Source organism: Carya illinoinensis, chromosome 15, assembly GCF_018687715.1.
Source record: "Carya illinoinensis cultivar Pawnee chromosome 15, C.illinoinensisPawnee_v1, whole genome shotgun sequence".
Taxonomy (NCBI): domain Eukaryota; kingdom Viridiplantae; phylum Streptophyta; class Magnoliopsida; order Fagales; family Juglandaceae; genus Carya; species Carya illinoinensis.
Genome location: NC_056766.1, coordinates 46,436,650 through 46,462,926, shown reverse-complemented (window position 1 = coordinate 46,462,926; position 26,277 = coordinate 46,436,650). Strand labels below are relative to the sequence as shown.

The 26,277-nt window shown below is 32.6% G+C and overlaps 1 protein-coding gene across 2 annotated transcripts; it reads right to left on the bottom strand.

The window, feature by feature from the left end:
* Positions 1–2,319: 2,319 nt before the first annotated feature.
* Positions 2,320–6,927, bottom strand: LOC122295724. Of its 2 annotated transcripts, none has more exons than XR_006238234.1 (4): positions 6,631–6,925; positions 4,822–4,869; positions 4,587–4,659; positions 2,320–2,698 (listed from the first exon to the last, which is right to left on the bottom strand). XR_006238234.1 is itself a non-coding variant. In XM_043104827.1 (4 exons), exons 1-4 carry the CDS (start codon positions 6,195–6,197, stop codon positions 2,513–2,515), a joined length of 942 nt encoding a protein of 313 aa, XP_042960761.1. In that variant the 5' UTR covers positions 6,198–6,927; the 3' UTR covers positions 2,320–2,512. The 2 variants fall into 2 exon arrangements, 1 of the variants encoding a protein (XP_042960761.1); XM_043104827.1 differs by having other exon boundaries at positions 5,563–6,927.
* Positions 6,928–26,277: the final 19,350 nt, after the last annotated feature.

Here is a 26,277-nt window from a genome sequence, read left to right as displayed (position 1 = left end):
AAAATGGTTATGATCCAAAAAATACTAAAGATGCAACTCCATTATACAAGTAGTAATTTACGTTAACTACTATATTAACATTGACGTCGCACCGTCGCTTAGTCAACTGTGTCTAGTTGATCAGCTCCTGATTCTCCTTCAGGTCCTGTAACAAGATCTCGATTTCCGCATTTCTTATAAAACTTCAAGTGCGACCACGAGGAAAAAAGCTTCGAAATGGGTGTGCAAAAGACCTCCTAAAAGCTATCTGAGAGGGAGTGTTTGATATTCTTTCAATGGAAAGTGTAAATGAAGATAATTTCGTGGGGAGAGGTGGCTAGAGATACTTATCGATGAGATATGGAAAAGATGAGGCTGGAGTTGAGAGTTGAGTGTAGTTTTCTCTTACCCAAAATATCTATAAAAGATTATCTCATAATATTCTATCCAATAGTATCTACAAAAAAATCAACTTAAGATATTTTTATCTAATAATATCTATAAAAATCAACTCAAAATATTTTTACCCAATAATATTCATGAAAATTACCTTAAGATATTTATTTTTATCCAATAATATCTACAGTTTTGAACAGACGTTGATAGAAATTAGTAATATTTGAGGGCTGGATTGAAGAATAATAGCGTTGGTTGAAAGAAAATGAGCGTGGGAGCGACTGGAAGTCGACTGAAACGAGTGCGAGATTGTGTGGTTATGTCGTGTAAATGTAGAACATTGACGTTCGAACGGTTATTTAATGAACGTTTGAACGTCAAATAGATTAGCGGGAAAATTTTCCCCCTTTAATTAAACGTTCGAACGTTTTCTTATACGTTTGAACGGTTATTTTAAACTGTTCAAACGTCAAATTAAAATGTTGCTTATTGTATTTTTTTTGCACTATACCTTTAAATATAATAACTTGTAAATATACTATAGTTTAGAGACATAATAATATAACTATATAATATATAATCAAACATATATTATATAGTTTAGTAACATATATATAATAAAATATCATATTACATCTAGTATTATAGTCAAGTACATATATTAACCTATTATATATAACATATATATGGTATCATAGCATAGGGTTATATGTATCACATGCATATATATATATATAGTGTTTATTATATTATATTATTATTATAATATTATTTAATAATAGGATATCTACTATTATATATAGTGTCATCTATACTACTAGCAATTAGAGTGTATTATAACGATACAAAAACTAAAATTGAGTATATATAGTTTCATTTATAGTGTTAGAATAGAGAATATCATCTAATTAGCCTAACTGCAATATAATATGAAAAATATACTAAACAAGTCATGTAATACATATACTATTAAATATATATATATATATATTAGTTAATATCACATATAATATATATGTTATATAAATACATGAACATAGTTTCATGTATATAGTAGTCTATATTATATTAATTATACTATATAATATAACTTATACTATATACTATATAATATTCAATAGTATAATATATTTTAATTAAATATAATATATAGTGTTTAATAATATATAAGCGCATTAAATATACTGCATTTAATATATTTAACAGTTAAAATATATTATAATTGAATTAATTATTATATTTAATATAATTAATACCGAATATTGTATTTAAATAATATTTATTATCATGAAATTTGGATTAATTAGGAAAGGGTATTAATTTTCAGTTAATACGTTCGAACGGTATTAACTTACCGTTCGAACGGTACTACGTTCGAACGCTTCAAATAACGTTTGAACGGTGAATATGCATCATTCTAACGTTTATAATTTACCGTTCGAAAGGTTTTTCAATTTTCCTCTAAAATAATTTTACCTATCGCGCCAATATTACGTTCAAACGGTAACAATTAAACGTTCAAATGGTTAATCATTAACGATTGAACGGTTAACTTATTTGGGACAAAAAATTTCGTTCCTAAGAATAGCGTTGGAACGCGTTCGAACGGTCTGGCATTTCGTCGTTATTTTGGAACGAAATTCAAATTTCATTCCAAAATCTCACTTTTTGGGACGATTTCCAATTCGTCTCAAAGCAATTTCATCCCAAAAAATGATTTTTGTTGTAGTGTAAGTATAACTAATGTCGTGTGTGTGTGTGTGTCTCTCTCTCTCTCTATATATATATATATATGATGTCAGACTGATCATTCAATTCATTAAGATGATCACTAGAACACGAAGCTAGCCATTAATATAGACGAGCCTGTTCAGAATTTATTAATTAACCCTTCCGATCCTCGATCAATTGTAATGTAAAGATCAAAACGTACGTACGATACAATTTAAGGGCTCAATCCAAATTAAACATACATGATTAACTGCTGAATAAAACATAGGTATATCATGTACATGAATACTAGCTATGATCATTTAACTACTGATGATGATGATCAAACGATCGACAGGATCGAACATTAACAAAGGCAGGCATGCAAGCAAGAAACCTAGATAAGCTGATGATGATGATCCGTTCATTAATACGATCTTCTTTCATAATGTAAAGACATCAAATGTTTAGAAGACATGTCAAGAGAGTAGTCCTCAAGTGACAATATTGTTGAATTTACAGATTCTAACAATCTAGGAACCCAAACTGCATCCCTTACTTCTTTCAAAGTTTGTGTATGCAACAAGTTCTGCCCCATGCACGATATATCAATCTGCAGTAATGAATCATTCATATCAGTACCCATGTCAAGAGAGTAGTAGTCCATGCATGAGCTCAAGTGACAATATTACCTGCTAGCATGCCAACCTCTTCTTTTATTTTTATTTTTTTCCTTTTAATAAAATTTATTTCTTTGGGTTAATCAATATATATATATTGATCTTCAGAGTACGTACCAAGTATTTTATTGCATGTTCATATATATATACAGGCGCCGGACGGTCACCTACAGCATATATGCTATGAAATAGCATAAACATATAAGAGAGGTAGTGGGTGTTATGCAGGCATGAAGGCTGACTTCATTTATACCGTTGGAATCAACATTGGATGACAAAAAAGACAAGTGATCAAGAGGTGTGATCAATCACCTCACCCCATTTCTAACATGCAACTGAAATCATGAAAAGTTGTTCTTTTTTTTCAGATTTCGGCTGATCACAATGCTAATTCATCATATATTTTGATTGTCGTGATTTACGGTATCCTAGGAAACACTAGTACTACTGTTCTTTAATTTCGCTTTTCTCACCTTTTCGTCAGCTTATGCAATTAAGGATTCTATTCAACAGATTTCTAGCTAAAAGACCACCAAAATTACAAGCAAAATACCAGATAATTAATACTGTAATTGCCTGAAAACATTTCGTAAAGGCTAGCCAAGGGATTCGATCATGTAAAAGCAGATGGTGGATCAACGAGTATTTCTGGGCCTAGATATTAATTATAAGCAATATTTATGAAATAAAGTCGTTCATATATATATATATATATAGAGTTTTGTTATATACAAGTACAATCGCATACTAATCTGTGTACCAATACTGATTCATTCATACTTAAAATTTAAATTAACACTGTTTTCAATAAAATCTACTTTTTGACCAATCACATCATATTGATGCACAGATTAGTACACAATTGCGCTTGCAACTATATTTTTCCATATATATATATAATGTCATGCAATTGTTCTTCTTTGATCAGTAATTATAAGTATATATGTATTCCTTAATTGGCCATTAATGGGCAATAATATTTGCTAAAAAGTAATTAAAAAATATGTATAGTACGTCTTGGGTGAGCTTCAAACGATATATAGGATTCTTCTGCTCCACAGACAAAAGATGTATATATAAAAGGCAACTTCAAATATATGAATGACACACCTCTAATAAAATAAAATAAACTGATATCCGAGGCAAAAGAACTTGGTTAAAAGGATCTGATTATATAGGATTCCGAATGATCCTCTTTTCATTATTAAATTAATTATTTAATGTATTCTGCATATTTCCAAGCTGCTGAACTCTCAGGAACCCTGGCCAAGACCTGAAAACATGCATCTTTCAACTACTGAACTAGGTTGCAGTTTTCCATACATTTTCAGAACACCAAGAAACTGAAATCGCCGCTTCTCTTTAAGTAAAGATCAAGCTAAGATATGAACCATTAAGAGCAGATCAGGCCGGTGTGTGGGTTTTTGTGTGCTCATGTGTTTGAGTGAGTATGAACTGACTGCCTAGCTAACCAAATGACCAAATGAAAATGGGAGCTAGTGAATCGACCTGAGAAGCATGTCAGGGGACACCATGGCCAGGACTATATATAGTTCACACTGCCCATTCATTCGTCAAAACCCTAACTTTCCATAAATAAAAAATGGGTAGATTTGCATGGGGATGGCCAGGGCCTGCACCGTCTGCAAAGACAGGTAGCATTCACTCAACAGGCCAGACCCACGTAATGAGAGCGCTAGCTTGTCATCTCACTAAAACAACAATCACTTTCATGCATGCTTTGCTTTCATTATCTTAGTCATTATTAGAAATATGACGAATACAATCGGGGAGAGAGAGATCTGAAGAGAGAGAAGTTACCTCCGCCTCGTTGGAGAGACCAAGCTTTGTAACCAGGTACTTTTTAACCATGAAAACCGTCACGTTCTCGTCCCTTTCATTCAAACCAGAAAAAAGAAGGTTGCCAGGAAAAACCAAAAACGAAAAGTAACGTCAGCTTTTATTTTCCACTCATTGCACTGAACACCATCATTAGGTAAGAAGAAAAAACGAGACGTTGATATGATCATGTATGATTCTAACGTGCACCACTTACTTCACTCTAATATACGCCTTCGGTATTTGAGGCAACGCTTCCCCATCCCTGCTCATGACAACAGATAAAACACAAGCCAATTACCAAAACAAAAACAAATATTGAGAGAGAGAGAGAGAGCGCGAGTGAGACAGCAGCTAGCGGCAGAATCATAAAAGTACTTATCATAGTTTTTCTGAAATCTACCGTATTTATAAAAAGAAAACCTTATTTTTAACTCTTCTATTTTTGTGTTCGCAATTTTCAATGCTCGGGCCGCACTGACAGAGAGTATTTGTTCACCATATATTTTCGAAAAAAACAGAATCGAATGAGTTAATTAATAAACCATAACCAATGCTCTCTCTGCTGAGTGTATGTTCAGTTCAAGACATCTTAATCCTACCCCGAAGTAGGTATGCATGTCTGTACTGTATGCCAGAGAGTAACATGAAATGAAGAACATGAAAAAATAAAGAAAATGAAGAGAAAGATGATAAGAACATACGAAGAGTGGGTAACGATAACCCGACCGAGGATATATATTAATCGGCACATGTACATGCTAATTATCCATACTCAACAAAGAGAGTTAAAGAGTGTTTGAAGGGGAGAGAGAGAGAGAGAGACCCACCACTTCCCTGGAAAGAAAGTCACGAGAAAAAAAAAAAAAAAAAACAAGAGAGGCTGGGTGGGGGTAATAAAAGAAGACTTATTATACTGGTGCTAATGATGGGTATGAGAAAAAACGTGCTCACTCACCGGTTAGTTGAGGAGCGGAGGGAAAACCACAAGCCAGAATGGGGTCTTCTGGTGGAGTAATTATGAGAATCATTGGGAACCGGCATTTGCAAGTCATGCAGGCCAAGGAAGGCACCAGCTGGATCCGAGTGCCATGGCCATGATGGCTGCACTACACCATTATAATGATACTCATCGTTATCATAGTACTGATTATAATGATAACAATGATCTGGCCACGACAAGTCCTGATAATTACTAATAGACGGCGCCAGTAAACCCACATGCCTGACACCCTCGTTTTCAAACCCTAAACCTAAACCAGACTGTAACTCCAACCCTAATCCTAACCCTATCTGCTGGTTGGTTTGCAACGGTAGTGAAGAAGAAGATGCTGCTGCTGATGTTAGATGGCCTGAAACTGGGTTTGATCTTTGCTCAGCTTCTACTTTCCTGCAACCTGTTCCAAAGCCTAAGCCTAACCCGAGCTCAAGCCAGTCTCCTCCTTCATCTTCTCCTGCTTTTAGCTTGTAATCTTGGTTGGATTTGTGAGAAGAAGAGGCCATTGAGTGCATAGACCTAGATACTTTATGGGCGATCTGTTTGGTAAAAGATGAAAGGCAAAGGGTATGGTCCGACTCTTTATGGAACGGCATACTTTTCCACTGTTCACAGACAACCCCATACACTCAAACCCATGTAGTATCTAACAAACAAACCCTATTTCTATCTTTATTTTTCCCCCATCTTTCTTGAGGAAAAAAAAAAAGTGAATAAAATTCTAGTTTGCTTTCCTTTCTATTTTCTTTTTGCCACTTTGGGGTCTCGGGATTGAAAACCGAAACACGGAATTATAGAGAGCGGGGTAGGAGCTGATCCGAGCCTCGCTCTTTTCCGAGGCACATAATGCCCTGTGTATGTTCTGTTCTTTCTTACGTTCTTTCTTTGCATCCGAACAGTCGAAGAACTAGGACTTTGTTGTTAGTTTCTACAGCTACACGCTACCCACAGGGCAAGGGGGAGGCAGACTTCAAAAAAGAAAAAAGATCGAAGGGGTATGAAAAGGAGAGCAAATGATTTTTATAGCACCTGTGGAGGTTGTAAGCGTGTTGCTGCTCTTTTGTACGAATCAAGCTCTCTGCATCGATCCATTCAAACACTATCGCTTCCCTTTCGCTGTCCCTATTGTCCCTCTGCAGACTAGTCAGTACGTAGAGGGTTTCTCACATTCTCGCAAGTCAGCAACAGTATGGAGTAATTGAAAGGGAAAGAAAGAGTGCGACTCTGTTTACTGTTTAGAGTTGAGACCATAGTCGGTAATCCACCTTCTGAAAATTATCACTCCATTCCTTTCTAAAAGCTATAGCTTTAAGCCTTAAGACCTTGGAATCTGATACTGAATATATAAGTATTTTGGGTCCGGCTATATGCCGCCCCATTCATACCGCTGGCCGTACTTTTTAGTAATTTTTTTTTCAATTTTTTTTACATTTTTTTAGGTCACTTTCTTAATTATTTTAATTATTAAATAAAAAAATATATCAATATATTTAAAATTATTTTCTTAATTATTAAATAAAAACAAGTATACATTTTTTATTTGAACGGTACACTCAGGCGGTACCACCCTTGCAGCAAGGGAGCTTTTCCCAAATATCTTTTTAGGGAAATTTTTTTTTTTAAAAAAGTTAGGTTTTGAACCACAAATTATTAGGATTTTTGTACCTTACACGCTAAAGTACCAAATTTTTAATAACTTATCAAAAATTGATACTTCCACCTTATAAATTTATTTATGACTGATGAAAAAAGTTTTAAAAAAATTAAGTGAGATAATACAATTTTGATAGTCAAATCTTAATATATGTTGTGAATTGTAACACCCGGATCCAATGTCAAGCGGTTTTAATTAAAAAAAAATTATTTATATGAAAAGTTTATTTGACTTTTTAAATATGTTTTTTTAAGTAGATTACAGGCCTAAAATCTCTCTTTTTGTAAATTGTGTTTTTCTTTGAGTTTGATATTTATGTTAAAATTCTTTTTATGGACCCTATCCAATTACCCAAAAGCCCAAGCCGTGAGATCAAGCAAACTCCATGTCGTGTAGGTTTCTATGCATGCATGGCTCCATCATTTTCGTTCACACTGCATGCACGCCTCTTTCTCTCATCTCTAAGGTTTTGTTTTCAATCCTATATATATATAGTTACGTTTATTCCTCTTGTAGGAAAAGAAAACTCCAAGCTACACAGCCCCTCTCCCACGTCTCCTTCTACCACCTACTTGTGTACACCGCCTTAGTCCATGGTAAAATAATGCGCTACCAACACCACAATATTAGCTCACATCGGTTTTCCTCAGCCATCCAACACCAAAAAGTATCACCTCCCTCCTCCATGGAAACAGCCCAGGTGCACAGCTCAATGCATGCACCCTGCCACTATTTTTAGCAAACCAAAACAGAGCATTTTTTTTTACTCAAATACCCACTGCTCCGTTGGTTGCTGCTACAGCAACAGACACCGCTGGCAACAGAAGACATTGAAGGACAAGCTCCCACTTTCGAATGCCACCCTGGGTGATCCCAATCCGTAGCTCCTCCCTCTCACCGTGGCCTCTCTCGCTCTTTCTACATTAACTCTCTCTCTCTCTCTCTCTCTCTCTCTCTCTCTCTCTCTCTCTCTCTCTCTCTCCAGCTAACTTGATCAAGGCTGCCGCACACCACTCTCAACCCAGCTCAGTCACATGGTGCCCCTCCCCCTGCACACTAACCTTTGGTTGCATAACTGATGCAAGTTCTTCTTCAAGCCCTATACCGTGTTTCCGGCAACCTCCATCCCATTGGCCTCTGTTGGTAAGCCTCCCCTGCAATGTTTTATTTTTCCTTCTCAAAAGCTTGTTGGCTAGAAGAAGAAAGTTTTGTTTTTTTAAAAAAAAAAAAAAAAATCTTTCTCATGTACTACTAGGGTATTATTTTTCTAATGACATTACAATTTTACCCTCAGTTTTTAAAACATTGTATTTTTAGGATGTATTTCATTGGGCTCATTTTTTTTTACTTGGTTCTGTTTTGTGTGTGTGTGTGTATATATTTAGTGTGTTACGTTAAGTGACTTTGAAGTAAAATGTTTTTGAGTTGAGTTCAGGTTCTAAATTATTTTGAGTCGGGTAATTTTTTTTTTTAAGGACTCTTCATTTTATTTAAACGGGTTGGGTTTTTTTTTAATTTTATTAAACCTTGTGAATAAGTGGGAATTAAGTTAAGTATAGTAAGAGTATAATTGTTGGTTTTGGAAAAGGATGGTACTTTAGAAATTATGAGGATTTTAGGTTTTGAAGGTTTAAAATAGGTTACTTAGCGTTTAAGGTTCAAGTATTGAAGAATGTGTTAATTTCAGATGTTAATGGAAATTACATGACAATCTTATAGGCGAAGATTGATTTTCATTTGGCACTATTGTGGAGAAATTCTAAAAAATTTAAGAAATTCAAGTAAGCAGGGTTCTTATACTAGGTTTTATACAAATATTTGAAACTAAAGTTGATTTTCTAAAAATTTTGTATGTTTTGTTATGAAATGAGAACTTGAGAAAAATAACCTCGGTCGTTTATTTGCATTACTCATGAAATCGGTATGAAAAAAAAAGGAAAATATCTTTTGATATGCATTGTGTAGACATGAGCTTTATTTTTGTCATATTGTCTCTGAAATGTGAAAAGGAGCAATATGAAAAATATGAAAATTAGTGCATTTATTTAGAAAGATACTCCGACCTTATTTTTCAGTATGTGAGAAAGAGTTGAATATTTTTGGTACTCTATTTTATTCTGAAATAGCATCTGAAAAACCTTTTAGCATCATGTACTGATTTTGTATCTGACTCTATCTTTGCTTTACTCTGCTCCATTCTGCTTTACTCTGTTTGGGTTGGTACCAACTTCTCTATCTCTAAGTGTACCCATTTTGGAAACAAATTGATTTTTATGTGGTCTTTCATATGTACACACTTGGGGTTCCGAGAATAATAAAGAAAAGATTCACCTCTGTCTCTGCTCGGTTTGACTATCGGGAATAGTACAACCCTACTACGGGAGTTAAGCATGCTCTATGTTTTGTGAGATACTCTGTTTTGATATGATGATGATGCTCAGATTATGCTATGCCAAGAGAATTTTAAATAAAAATATTTTTGAAATTTCGGTCTGATATTTTTTTATAACATGTTTCTGGCTTCTGCACTCTAAAATGAAAAGTAAAAATATTTTATTTTGTATTCTGAATTCTATAAATGCTCGTGTTTACACACTAGTATATGTTTTCACTAAGTTGTTAATAACTCCCCATTATCTCTATAACATTTTTTAAATAATTTTGGAATAGTTCAACTAAGGATTAGGCTTATGAAGCATGTGTGAAAAGATTATTTAAGCATAGTGGATTATTCATAGAAGATTTATGAGGATTGGTAGTTTTTATCAAGAGATTTTGTAGTATTCAGATAACCTTATATGTTAGAATTTGTAAATATCTTGATGAAATGTAAATTTTAAGTTATAGAAAGTAACTCTCTAACCCCTGCGAGATTTGGGTGTTACATGAATTGTTAGTTTTTGATAATTTAATAATGTATTATGTCAATTTTTGTAATTTATTATGCATAATGCAAAACAATTAAAATTTTGAGAGTGCATATTGTTTCCTTAGTTTGATAATGCGAACCAAGCAGCAAAAATGTCTTAGCTATGTAAATGGATGGTCTATCCTTTTGTTCGTTTAATATTTTCAAATAGCTGATTTTGTAACACTAAGGCTTGCGGAGGAGCCCAAAAGGCCTATAAAGCGACAACATTTTGAAGAGTGATTTTCTCTCTTTTTTTACTCCCGACGATTTCTTAGTTTTATCCTACTTGTTTTTGTCTCCTTCTTGTAAGTTTTCTTCTCACCATCTCACCTACATTCATGCCATTCCATTGCAGTTTTTCCTCTCCACAACTGCCTTTGCCTTTGTCGTGCCACACTCCCTCACAAACTCTCTCTATTGCCCCTCTATTTCTCCGTCAGTTTCCACCACCCCACAACCTAGCCACGTTGAAGTTCAACAACCACCAGTCGTAGTAAAAAAAAAACTTATTGGAAGGGGATGAGCTTTATTTTTTAAAAATTCGAACAAATGTTTTGAATTGGGCTTATTCTAAAACAGACTTGTGATTGAGATGTAATTGTCTTAGGTGAATATGAAGTGGATGTCAATGATTTTGGAAAGTGATATTATTTTAGAGTTACGAGCATATTTTAGATTATTATGAAAATGTGTGTTTTTTTTTTAAGAAGAGTCGAGATTATATATCCAAGAGTGACCTCTCTCCAAATTTCATTAATAATTCCTCATTTATGGTGAAGGAAAATTGTGGTTATAAGTCAACCATGGAAATTATTAGCAAAAACTTCAAGCCACCAACTATAACCAATAAACAATCAACTTACATAAAAATAAATAAATAAATAAAAAACACCACACACACACACACACACAAAGAGAATTGCTTCTTACCGAACTCATAATTTATAAATAAGGCAAGGACCATTTATCGATACGCATCAAATCCCAAAGTCTTGTAGGGAGAAGATTGTCAACATCAAGATTAATGCAAGAATTACGAGCCCCTTCATTTGTAAAAAGAAAAAAAAACAACCATATTTCGTTCTCTATAAATATAACAAATATGACCATCAACCTCTCTAAGAAGATCAATCACCTCCTCCTAAAAATTTCAAAGATACCAATGAGAACACTCTCCACGTTGAAACCAAGAAACTACCATTAAAGAATCTGTTTCTACACGTAAACCCGAAAACTCCAAGTCCTTACACAACCGAAGACCATCCCTTAAAGCTCAAAATTCAGTAGTAATGTTCATTTACACATTATAATGATGAGCAAATCCAGCTAAAAATTTATCTTTATTATCTCATATCACACCACCCCCACTTGACAAACCCGGGCTCCCAAGATAACACCCATCAACATTCATTTCCAACAACTCAAAGGAGGCGGTTTCTAGGCAAAACATCCCACTTTCAGCATCCTAATAGGAATAATAGGGCAACTAACGCTTCTCAACAAATCAAGATCAAACCTGGAACAAGCAAACAACATCATATTTTTTTAGAAGAAATTTTGAATTTTATGTACAATCTGCAAATAATTTGCTCCCAAGAATCTACACAACCTTCCATACGAGCCTTACAACGTGTCATCCACAAGGTCCAAATAATCAATATTGGCAAAATATCATGCAAAATACCCAACTGAGAAGACTGTTTCGCCCGAGCCCACCAAAGAGAAATTTGAAATGAGATGCTATATATGTTCCCTACTGTACGACACTTGAAGCATTTTGGAAAAAAATTCCCAAACTGTTTCAACTTGCCACCCATTACTGAAGATATGATCATAAGACTCCACATCAATATTTTTAGAACAACAATGGCACTTAGATGCAAAATAGATTCCCAACTTCTGAATTGCCAAATCCAATGGAAGAGCCTGATTCCAAAATATGGGTTTAATTAGAGATTTAAGTAAGTTATGCATTTATTTTTATAGGTGACAATTGATTTCGTTCGGCACTGTTATAGAAAAATTTAGAAAAATAAGAAATTCAGATAAACGGGATTCTTATAATAGACTTTGCATAAAAGGAAAATTAAACGAAGTTAATTTTAAAATATGTGTGTGTGTGTGTGTGTGTGTGTGTGTGTGTGTGTGTGTGTGTGTGTGTGTGTGTGTGTGTGTGTGTGTATGTGTGTGTGTGTGTGTGTGTCTTTCTGAAAAGAAATACGAAAAACAATTTTAGTTATTTATTCTGTATTATTCACGAAATTTGTATGAAATAGAAAAATATTTTTGTCATGAATGGTGTAAACATAAGCTTATTTTAGCATTCTGTTTCTAACTGTGAATAAGAGCAAATATGAGATCCAAAAAGTTTTGCTTTGATTAAATGAAGATTCTTTGATTTTGTTTTGTTGAATATGTGAAATGATCTAAAGTTACTCAGTATTTTGTTTTGATATGATGTGCTCTATAAAAATCTTGGCATAAATTTTTGATTCTGTATCTCTGGTTCTGATGATGTTTATATTTTGTTTCTTCTAAGACTCTGCCATGTGTATAATAATGGTATACGACTCCGCCATGAGTATAATAGTAGAAAACGACATTGTCATGGGTATAATGGTAGTTTATAACCCTACCATAGGAGTTAAACACAATATTTGGCTCAACCACAGGTATAATGGTGGTTTATAACCCTACTATAAGAGTTAAATATGGTCTCTGTCTTGATATGATGCTCCTATGAAGATGATATTTTAGTTTATGATATGCCAAAATATTTTTGGAATGAGAATTTTTTTATGAAAGTTTCGCTCTGATATTTTGTAACATGTTTTGATTTTTCATTTTGAAAGTAAATGTTCTGATTTTGCATTTTGAAAATAAATATTTTGTTCTACATTTCGAACTCTGTAAATGCTCATATTTACATACTAATATATGTTCTCTGTTTACTGAATTGTTGATAACTCACCCCTTATATTTATAATATTTTTCAGATAATTTTAATGTTTTAGCTGGAAGTTAAGAGTAGGAAGTCTTAACTAGGTTTGATAATCGTATCAAAGAGTACAAGTATTTATTAGAGAGTCCTATTTAATAGATTTATTATTTTATGTTATTTTAGTGTTTTGAGTTAAGGATATTTTTGAGTCTTTGTGGATATTCTAATTTATTTTATTAAGATATTTATTTGATACCCTGGTGGAAGAACATATATATTTGGTTAAAATAAATGAATTTATAATTTATTTGGAATTTGGAGTATATAAATCTATTTTGAGAGATGGTTTTAGGTTATTAGAGCTAACTCTCTGAACTTCCAAGTTCGAGGTGTTATAGATTTAATATTCAAATGAGTTCGAACTTATTTACAAGCTGCTTCACTTTCATAAAATCGATTATTTATATTATATTTTATAATTTCATTTACAATTTTTAATACATAAGTTTTGACTTTTTGTTAACAGTTTTATAAAGTTTATATACATATTTACTAATCAATGAACATTTATAGTAATAAGAACATGATTTCCTCTAATCTCAATAAATATTAACAATATTCTCATTATAAATATAGAAATAGTACTAGTAAAAATAATAAATATGAAATTCAATTGGGTGGAAATTATAACAGCCCGCTAGAAATTCAATTGTGGAATTTCTATTGACTTTAGGAATCTCGTGAAGATTCTATAAGTTTTCACGAATCCATTAATCATATAGGTTTTAGTCTAACCACATAGTTAGTGTTATTATTTACTATGGTATCTGAAATGTGTTTTTAATTATTGGAGATAGTTAGAAGTGTCAAAATGTATTATGGTTTGTGCCATTAGACTCGGAGGGTTATTTAAGGTCTTATGGCGCAATAACACTTTTTCATATTTTCGGACGAAACGTCTACTCAAAATTGTAGATATTATTGGATAAAAATATTTTAAACTAATTTTGTGGATATTATTGGATAAAAATATTTTAAGTTAATTTCGTGGATATTGTTGGGTAAAAATATCTTGAGTTAATTTTTGTAAATATTATTAGGTAAGAGAGTCCTATACTCCACTCTCACTTCGGGTAAGAGAGTCCTACACTTAACTCTCACTCCAGCCTCATCTCTTCCATATCTCATCCATAAGTATCTCCATCCATCCCTCCCCACGAAATTATCTCATTTACACTTTCCATTAAAAGAATAACAAACACTCTCTCTCGAATAGCTTTTAGGAGTTCTATTGCACACCCATTTCGAAGCTCTTGTAAGTGTTTTATCATAAAGTCTCATTCATATAAGTTGTTCCTTTTTGAGTCTAGTTTACATGGATATCTTATTTGCCCTATTTGAAAATTATTTGGTCAGTCAAATATTATATAAACTATAGAAAGGTCATTCTGGGAGATAAACTGGAAAATATGTTATAGTTTAGAATTTTTGACCAAGCTAATGGATAGATATTTTTTATGGAGTATTGTTAACATGTATATGTGACTATTGGTTGAGGATTTTTGCATGATTAAAGGTTTTGATGGAAGATTTTCTTAGATTTAGAAACTTAGAAACTGGAAGAAGAAAAACAGTTTCTGTTTTGAGAAAGTTTAACCCTTTGGTGGTCTAAACCTATTCTAATGACTTTAATAATTTTATTGGAGGATCCTAAGCATCTATATATACATGTTATATTATTATTTTGAAGATATTTGATGTTAGTTTTAAAGATATGAAATTTTATGCAAAGAGATATTTAGATAAGCCAAAGTGTGGATATTCTTGGCTAAATTTATGTTTTGGTTAATTTCTAACCATGTGATCTTAAATTAGAAGATTATATATGTTTTAGGACATCTTTTTAAACCATGTGATGGTTTGATTTGAAGATCATATATTTATAAGTCATAGATCAAGAGATTTATCAAAACTAGTTGAGGAAAAAGTTTCTGTTTTTGGACTAAGTGTAAAACCAAAAACTCCAAATGTTATTTTGTGATTTTGGTGACTTTAGTTTGATGATTTAAAGCATGGTTGATATTAGGATGATATTATGAATATGTTAGAAGTAAGATTTGATTTTTGAAATTCTTGGAGATGTTTTGATTTAAGGTCAAAACTTGTGATTCAAGTGCTTGGATCTTTTTACAAAAAAGTTTGGTGTTAATTATTAGCTTTTTCTAAATGGATGTTTTAAGTATGGTTTTGAATTTAGGATTGGAAGATGCTTGTTGCAAAATTTTGGTTTAAGCATGAGTTTTGAAATTGGAAGGAATTGCAACAAAAATCAAGGGAAATGACCTATGGATGTTTCGGCCATAGTGTGTTTTTCATAACTGTGTTTTGTTTTAAATTTTTCTGAGTTGATATTTAAGTTTAAGACAAAATTTACATGAGAAATGTAAATTTTAGAAACTTTTAGAGTTAGTATGCAAAATCTTTAAATTATGGGTAAAATGGTCATTTTCCCACATGTAGAGAGTAAGATGAAAATTTTATTCTTTAAGTTAGTATTTTCCATATTTCAAATTATTAGTGATTTAGTTCTAACTTTTAGAATCATTAATTACAGTTCCTCGTGATCGCACTTGAAGTTTTATAAGAAACGCGAAGATCGAGGTAAGTTAGCTTTTAACTTACTAGCAGTCTACTGTGTATGTATGTGTGTTATCATATATGTCATGCTATGCCAAGTTATCACGTAATTGTCTATTATACAGAATTTATTCTGTCATCAATTTTTATCTGTTACATAATATATTCTGTCATGTATTACTGTACCTTACAAGTACGTCATGCTAAGTATGCCATCTATTACATGTATGTCAAGTCATGTAATATTCACTGTTGTAAGTATGTCATGTTAAATATGTTGTCTATTATATGTTATGCCATGTTACGAAATGTTTCTATCTCAAGTTGGTCATGTATTTCAAGTTATGTTCAAGTCACGTTATGTTACGTCATGGCTTCAGTCATTTCGTATTCCAGTCACGTTTCATCTTGATTACTTATGTATGGGGTCATAGCAATTGTGACGTATACACTACGTGAGACACAGCAATTGTGACACGTAGAATACATGGGGCCACAACAACTGTGGAGTATGTATTTAAGCAGTTAAAGAATAAGTTTCCGTAGAATACATGGGGCCACAACGACTGTGGAGTATGTATTTTTCATGTTAAGTCAAGTTTCAGAACAAGTTCATGATAAGTCAAGTTTCAGATCAAATTCATGTCAAGTCAAGTTCAGTTCATGTTTCAATTTAAGTTATGTCAATTATGCTATGTTGTACGCCAAGTTATGCTTTAATTACTTATGAATTTGATTATGCAATTATAATTTTACTGTCATCCATGCATCATTAGCTTATGTGGAAGTTTTTTGTTAATTTACTGAGATTTGTAATCAAATCTCACTTTGGCAGTCCCAACTACCATTCCCCCCGAATGGTAGATCTTGTTACCGGACCTGAAGGAGAATCAGGAGCTGATCAACTAGACACAGTTGACTAAGCGACGGTGCGACATCAATGTTAATATAGTAATTAACGTAAATTACTATTTGTACGATTGAGTTGTATCTCTAGTACTTTTTGGATCATAACCATTTTGGACTAGTGTTATGTTCTTAGTTGTTCAATGGGTTTTTATGTATGAAGTATGTTTTAAGCATTTGGGATATTTTCAATATGGTGCATAGTATTGCTAAAGAAAAAAATTATCCGCTGCGAATATTACATATTGTTAAATGCATGTTAGGAACATTGCATCTTATATGTCATGAACGGGGGCATGTAACCTTGTGTTGCATGTCTCGACGCTTCAAATGTCCGTCCGATCCCAAACGGAATTTGGGAGCGTCACAGAAATTATACAAACAAGCTTTTATATGAATTATATAATTTAATAATCGATTATAATCTTGTATTCATGAACTACTTGTTCAATAATAAATCGAGCCAAATTCGAGTTTGACAAAACTAATCTCAGATGGCTTGTTGAGTAGTTTATTTTATGGAAAAAACTACTCTCACATAGAGTTGAGTCCTAATAATGGATCCCGACAATCTTTTTTTCTTTTTTATTTAGTAATTAAGAAAATATCTTTTAATGATATTGTAAATTTTATTTAAAAAAATATTTAAAGATATAAAAATAAATAAATAAAGAAAATGCACTTGACCTTATTGCGATGATCCTCATACACCGCCCTCGGTGGTGTAGCACCACTCCTATTTTATATAAAGTCGTACTCCTATTTTTTAGGCTTATGAGTTCATGCGTAGCCATAGGTGCATTATGTAAAGCCTGTTTGGATGGTAAGATCCTCACGTCCCGTCATATTTCATCTCATTTTAATATTTAAATATTATAAATATAAATACTCTTCAATTATAAATTTTTATTAATTTTTTTATCTAATTAATATAATTTTCTTAAATTTCTAAGTAAAATATAAAAAATAATTCAATTTTTTTAAATTTTAAAATAAAAATAATATTAAAAAATAATATTATAATAATATTTTAACTTTATAATATTTTTATTTAATTTCTTTTCTATCATTTACTAAAATTTCATAAAATATCTTAATTCAAACTATTTTATTACTATTTATATATTATTTTATTATTATTTACAAATTATCTCATTAAATATCCAAACTATGTCTAAATTTCACAATTCACCTCCTTCCAAAGATTCTCAAGAACTAGTTGTCATAATTAATTGCATGTGGAAGAATGATTTACAATTTTACGCGTCAATCTGCAATCTGCGGCGCCCCCTTCTTCTAATTAAGTGAATATTGCTAGATGATCATCAAGATCTCTCTCTCTCTCTCTGTCTCTCTCTCAACGTACAGATCGAGCACTAATGTTTGCTTCTCAAAGAACAAACAATAATATCCTTGACTTTGGTCTATTATATATATTATATATATATATATAATGTGCCACCAGCACAAGAAAATGGCCCTCATCATATCAACATTTCTGAATTTTCCTATTCTATGCATTGCAGATAGTCCATAGCAACAACTTTTGTTGAAGGCCAGACATCGCCACATGAGGATGTGACACATGCATCCACGCATCTCCCTTCCCTTTTGACATGCATATTGGGCACAAATATCAATAATACTTAATTCCACTTTAAAAGATTTAATTTCTCTGTTTGCATGCAGGCAGTAGTATATATATATATAACTACCAAGTGTTCCATAAGAACATGATTTTCATATCCCCACGTTATCCTCCTACGTACGTAATTGCTGTCAATAAGTTCTCCATATAACTATGGATTTTTCTTTCCGGGATTTAAACCGGAGATTATATAGAGTTGTGCATGCATGTGGTTGTGAATAAGCATCTTGACTAATGAATTAATGATCACCATTCCCACGCAACCCTCCTGCTTGATCTTCAACCTCATGCTGCCTGCAATAATTTCGAAGTGTTTCTGATGCTTTTCCATGCACACACACACACTCACACATATATATATGTGTGTGTATATATATATATATATATGAGACAAGAAGTACTTTTTCTTCCACTTATTCAACCTAGTACTCCAAAATTCCCTCCTTTGTGATTTTAAACCATAAAAGTTCTCATAACATTATGTGGAAGATCATGCACCCACATGGGAGACAATCCACGACGTCTTTTGCTCTTTAATTAAGTGGATTGTTTGAAATTATCTGTTGATGCTCACAACTTGCAATAACTTGATTGTGATATAATAAAATTTGTAAATAATATATTATGATCTTATATATATATATGCATGTGTATCTTATGACAGAGAGAACCAATACATTTCTAAACTAAGATTAAACGATAAAATCGCGTTTAGAACTTGAACTGTTGAGTCTAATTTTAAATTTAATTTAACATTTAAATACTCAATTCTTAAATTATTAAATTTATCTCAACTCAAAATTTTTTTACAATCTTATTCAACGCAACATTTTTCTATATGCAACATCTATAATTTTTTTATAAATATATCTAAATTTATCTTATATAAATTTTATAAAATTTACTCAATCATCCTAACTTAATTTAATATTCAAACGGTACGTACTTGTTGCAGTAGTTCAGGGCATATGAAGCCCGAAATGAACAACATACATTATTAACTTGTGGAGAGCACGCACAGGTCAATTCAGGGGCGCGCAGTACTACTAGTACTACTACGTGCGTGAGACAATCGGAAAGGCAAAAGCCAGAGTACGTAACACCTGCGCCCATATAATATATAGCGTGTTGTATAAACGATCTGGAAATCACAATACACTGTTGACCGACAGCATTAATTATATGCAAGAAAAACAAAATACACGTAATTTCTATAATATATAGTTTCAGAAATTAGTCATATCAACCAAAAAAAACACATTAATTGATGGGATTAGGAAATTGGTCATAAAATCGATCTCCCATGATCTTGATCTCTCGATCGGTCCCTGTTTTAATAATAGTCTACGTTTTTTGCTTTTCAAAGCTAATTAATCCATGCAATGCATGGTGTGTGGGGGCATGCATGCTAGCTAGATAGCTACGGGGCGCCATTCAAAGTGACCGTCCTAACCTATAAATTATATGGTCTCCTAATCTATATATTAGCTAGGCTACTTTTCCCTTGTCACGTCTACTTTATATATATATATATATATATATATTTAATTGGAATTTAATTAAATAATTTCCTTTGCATTAATTGACGTCATGACCAGATTTTATGAGCTGGCCGGGAATTTTTGTTCGTCTTCCCCGATCGAGTTTGATTCTTATTAATTGGTATATATCCCTCACTCACTCACGTTCGGTCGACGGATGATCATCATCTTCTGATCTCTTTTGTTCTATAAAGTTAAGAAGCTTTTTGATGATCATGAGTACTACTACAACTACTACTTTAACATGATATATACAATAAGAAGCTCTTTCACCAATTAAACATTAATCATTACATGCTTCTTTTATATATATATATCTAAATTATTATATGGAGATGGATTTGTGACGAATTATTTGTAATAAAAATAGAATTATTTTTATAAAAAATAATTAAATATAAATACAAATAGAATTATTGAAAATAATTAAATTAAATTACATATTTTAAGAGTAGGGTAAAAAGATTTTCATGATTGATTCATTAATTTATAAGCGTCTAGCTACATATATGATAATCTTTGAGGTAATAATGCAACCGCAATAATAATGCCAACGACTAATATCGCCATGATAATGATGCCTAGGCCCCAAAAGTAAAAAGTGACAAGAAAATATATATATATATATATATATATATATGAAATGATAGTACGTATCAAGATTTCAACAATATCCATGTTTGGTGGGGGGTCGATCTGCGACCATACGTGCGAGCCACTGAACTGTGGGGCTTTTTTTTTTTTTTTTTCCTTTCTTATAAACATACATAAAGTGTTGGCCTTTCTTCTATAATCATGGAAGTGCACCTCATAATTCACTAAAATATAGCATATATGATATATTATAAGTGGGAAAGATTAACAAAATGATTCATTGTAGTGGCCCAAATATAATCCTATCCGATAATGTTTCATTATGGCTTTTGAGTGGGTTTTAAATCATTTTGAAACTATTTTTGACTCAAGGAGCGCCAAGATAGAAAACACGCTCTACTTTTAGCTCAAGTGAAGATCAAATAGAAAGTTCGCTCGAGTTGAACTCGAGTGAAATACAGACAAAGAGTTTGCTTGACAGTTGCTTGACTCGGCACTCGAGCAAAAATTAGATAGAGAGTTTACTTAATGTGCGCTCGACACTCCACTCAAATGAATATTATAAAAAAAAATAAAATTAAGATTTTCATCGTATAACCCTATAAATTATATACTTATTTTGTACAATATAACTTTTTTAAACAGTAAAAAATGGCTCCAAAAGTGTATCTCGTGATTTTTCAACATAATAAAAACTTCTGCAGCTCCGTAGACATAAGCACGTTGCTAAACTATATAAATTTGTGGCTTCATTTGATTAATTATTTGATTATTTCTTGTTAACTTTTACTTTATATAACAAAATTATGTTAACATATATATAACAAAATTACGTTAACATCCTCCCTCAATTGTTGGATCATCATGCTAGCTATTTATAGTTGGAATTGGGTCAACTGCTTATGAGCTGAAAGATACTCATTGCTTGGTCTCTGCATATCAAATTCTAGACGGAAGCAAATCAGTACCTTAGAGACTATGTGATTGTGTTTACTTTCATACCAAGTGTACTTTGCATTCTTCTTGTATAAATTTAATAGAAACATATACTGGTTTGGTGTGGAAAAACCAAACCATTTCTGTCCAATTCTTTCAGTAAGAACCTAGACGGTTATGTTTGATGAGAACCATTCTGAGTACTCGGATCGAGTAGTACTTGGACACACCATGCAATGTATATAGTAATTATGTCAAAATGGGCAAATGAAGATCACAAGGCGCGAACCTGCGAAAACCAGTTAATATATATATATAATATATGTAGCGAGAAATGATATTTACAATTGTGATTATATAAATAATGTATAATTTTTTTTAAAAAAATAAATTAATACGACATTCATATAAAAAATTAATTTTTTAATTATAAATTTTATTTTTTTTAAAATGATTGTATAATATTTACATATTTTATAAATGTTTGCAGTATTAGATATGTATAAATGATTTGGAAAAGATGTGAAAGATTTATTATTACTGAGATCGAGCTGCCCCTATCTGCCCCCACGCATCGAAGTAGCTAGCTAGCTAGCTTATAGAATTCAACTCAAACCTTCTTGAAAAATGGCTATTGTCACTTGATCTATAACAAAACCCTAACATACGGATCGAGGAATATCACACCAATCTCATGATTATGTCGACTTACGTACGTACATGATCGGAGAGCCTCGCTCTCGATCGAGATCTACAGGAAAAACTGTACGTACCATATATCTATATAAAGATTTGCTAGATAGCAGAGATCATGTGCACGTACAGAATCCATATACAACGACACATGCAAATAAGCACGCGCGTACAAGAATAAAATTATTTATATCCAACATATACATGTAACTACTATCTGGTCAGAGGCCTATCTAGCTAAGGCAAGTTGTTAATTACATGTAGGAAAGTAGAAGTATGTATATATATATATATAATATTGGCTTTGATCAGATGGTGTCGATGATGATGATATATATAAATATTGGCTTTGATCAGATGGTGTCGATGATGATGATGATAATGATGCATATATTATATATATATATATCCATAGTGAAAATTGAGAGAGAGAGAGAGAGAGAGAATATTTGTTAATTTCCATTTTATTTCTAGCTCCAATATTAATCTTCAGCCTATTAATTGTAAAAGCTCTTCAATATATATTTTAATTTCCAATTACCCATTATTGGATTCCTCTCATCATTTATAAAATTAATTTCTCTACTAATGATGTACAGTTTTATCAAGTATTAATAATCAATTTCTTCTTTTCCTCTCTCCATAGTAAAAGAAATGCTCTTGAAGGCTGTTATACAAGCTATTCCTACCTACTATATGAGTGTATTCAGATTGTCAAAAAGATTATGTAATGAGATAGCTTCACAAATGACTAAATTCCGGTGGAGGTTTAAACAAAAGGATAATAGAATACAATGGAGGAGTTGGGCCAAGATGGGATTGTCAAAATGGGATGTGGATTGGGATTTAGAGAGTTGGAAGCTTTTAACCAAGCTCTCCTTGCAAAGCAGTGTTGGAGGGTGATGATGAATCCTTTATCCATGGCTGCTGTAGTGTTAAAAGATAAATATTTTAAAAATGCTGATATATTGAATTCCTCTTTAGGATTTAAACCCTCTGTAATTTGGAGAAGTTTGTGGAGTTCTCTCAATCTATTGAAGGAAGAGCTGGTTTGGAGGGTTGGTGATGGGAAGAGTATAAGAATCTGGAAAAATAAGTGGTTACCTATGGCTGTCACTTATAGAATTCAATCACCACTTCAAATATTGAGTGCTGAAGCAAAGGTGGAGGAGCTAATAAGAGTTGAGAGGAAGGAATGGGATATTGAACTAGTGGAGAAGGTGTTTAATGAACATGAAGCCTCAACAATTTGTAAATTACCTGTTAGCTTTTCTGGACTCCCTGATAAACAGATTTGGGCATTTTCAAAGAATGGTATGTATACTGTGAAAAGTGCATATCATTTTGAAGTAAACAGAAAATGAAGGGAGAAAGGGAAAGTATCAAGCAGGTCAAGTGAGGTTTGGAAGGGGTTATGGAGAATGAAAATTCTAGGGGTAGTTAAAATCTTTGTTTAGAAGGCTATAAACAATTGCCTACCAACTAAGATGAATTTAAAAAGAAGAGTTGTATTGAAAGTTGCTACTTGTCCAATTTGTAAAAATATGGATGAGTCAGTATGTCATGCTCTATGGAGTTGTAATGGGGCAAGTGATGTTTGGGTGTGTGAAAGGAGTCCAATGCAGAAATGGCAAAGCAATGAAAAAGAGTTCTTTGACTTATGGTCTGGCTGGTTCTCTAAATTGCCCCTATATCAGTTAGAGGTAATGGCTGTGGTGTTGAGAGGAATCTGGTTAAGAAGAAATGACTTGGTTTTTGAAAATAAATTTGAAGCACCTAATGTAATCTTTAGCAAAGCTATGGAATGTTTGTCTGAGTACCAATTGGCACAGGTTAAGCAAGGTAAAGCTAAGGAAACTGGTGGAGTCCAGAGCAATAACTGTCATCATTGGAAGTTATCAATGGGTGATATAGTTAAGGTAAACTAGGATGCAACTTTCAAGTCCAGTGAAAACAGAGGTGGGATTGGGGTAGTTTTGCTAGAGACAGCTATGGAGAGGTATTAGTTTCTCTATGCTATCCTAGAAAACATGTTGCAGATCCTATCATAGCAGAAGTATTTGCTTTATGGAGGGCCATGAAGTTATGTGAAGAGCTACAATTCAGGAATGTGCAACTAGAAGGCGATGCATTATTTGTTGTAAAAGTTGTTAACAGTTTAGAAGTGAATTGGAAATGGCATGATCAATTGATTGAGGATCTAAAAGTTGTTCTGCACAATAAAGGGAGCTGGAAAGTGGTACATGTGAAGAGATCTTATAATAGTGTTGCTCATAGTCTTGCAAAGTTAGCTTTAAATGCAAGTGAGGAGTTAGTATGGATGGAAGATCATCCTAAGGAAGTTCTTGAAAATGTTGTTTTTGATAAACAATGTAATAAGGTCAATATATGAATACAAAATGCAGGTTTCCTTTCAAAAAAAAAAAAAAAATCAAAAATCAATTTCCATTTCCACTTAATTCCCAGGCCCATTGATCTAATAATCTGAGTTTTTTTTTTTTTTTACCAACAGGCCTTGGGCCCTTCAAAAAATTTTAAGATAATCCTCATCCGAGATATGCAGATTATACAAATACCCAAAACAACGCTTGATCCCCCGGCCAATACCCCTTAGACAATTTCTAAAAACTTAAATTCCCTCAATTTTGAAACAACTATATATATATATATGTGTGTGTGTGTGTGTGTGCCAAAAACAAAAAAGGGTCTGGATCGATCAGGAAGAAGTCAATAATTATAATAGTCTAAGGACTCTTTTGGTACCGCCTGTTAAAAGCAGAACAATTTTGGAACATATATATAGAAAAGAGAACTGCTACAAGTATAAAGAGATTACATAAAATAAATATACAAACTAATGTGATTTCATGAAATCTGTTAGATCTGTTTTGTAATAAAAAATAACTTTACAATCGGACATATCATATCAAGTCACATCAGTTTGTTGGTTTGTTTTTGTATAATCCCTTTATGACTAAAGTATTTTCCTATAGAAAATGACTCCTCTTGATGATCTATGATTATATGTGTGTGTGTGTGTGTGTGATCTGCTCAAATATTGGGCATAGGCGGCCATATTGGTCTAATTTTAAATGCTTGTGTTCTTTATTTCAAATTGCCTTCCATACAGTAAGGGTCTCTTGATGTCAAGATCATATATATATATATGATGAAGTCCCTCATGATTCCCACAAATTTATTAAAAATTGTGTTTAATATTTTGAGGAAACTGATCACCCTGGTTAATAACTTGATTGGAAGAGTTATGATTTTAAATAAAAGTACATACTAGGATAAAATATTAAGTGCAGATAATTAAAGCGTGCAAGGGCCTATGATACATGAAGTAAGAACAGAATGGTCAATAATGCAACTGATATCAGACAGAAGTTCATCATCATAAACGTCTTTTGGGCAAGTGATAAAATTTCTTGACTTCTTGATCACTTTCGAGAGCTGTAAACGTCCTTGAGATCATCCCGCGCACATTTGAGCTTGTCTTGCATCAACATGAGAAGAGTCAACAAGTAACAGTTCGATGTGAGTTCGAGAGAGAGAAATTACTTTTGATAAAAGGGTCATTGTTGTTGCAATGACGTATGGCTTACTTTTTAATATTATCATCAAGCCTCAGGGTTTTCTTCAATGACTCCTGTTTTGTTTGTACCCAGGAAGGGATTAACTAGCTGCTTCTACGCCAATTGCATACATACATATATATATATATATATACGTATGATGACATACTCCAGTACTTGCATATATTGTAGTAGTAATGGTCCTTGGCTGATCAAGATTATCATCAAGAATTTAATATTATTAATTACCATAGAAATGAAATATTCAGACGTAGTTTGATGTGAATGGAAATGTGAAAGTACTCCCCCCACCATGTGGGAATCCAATAAAGTTTGGAGATGTCGGACCCACATTTTTTCCATGGATCATGCTTGAAATTTTCCAGTCAAGGTGCATCCCTGTCATGTGTAAATTATAAAATTATAAAAGGACTTGGCCTTGATCAAAGTATATGCTAATTGGCTGCTGTTCTGAAAGTGCCAATCATATGCTAATTGGCTAGCTGTCTGTATCACTTTTGAGTCTCTGACTAATTCTCTTGACATAGGGTTTATGTAAATTATAATCATTGGGATAACAAGTACTGGAAAAGAGTGATTTAGGCAAAAAGTTTATCACCCAAGCATGGTTGAATTC

Coding starts and splice junctions, on each gene's coding strand:
- LOC122295724 (XM_043104827.1), bottom strand. CDS start 6,197: ATGCCGTTCCATAAAGAGTCGGACCATACCCTTTGCCTTTCATCTTTT. Junction 4,660..4,821: donor AAGGCGTATATTAGAGTGAA/GTAAGTGGTGCA, acceptor TTTGAATGAAAG/GGACGAGAACGTGACGGTTT. Junction 2,699..4,586: donor GTCTCTCCAACGAGGCGGAG/GTAACTTCTCTC, acceptor TCATTACTGCAG/ATTGATATATCGTGCATGGG.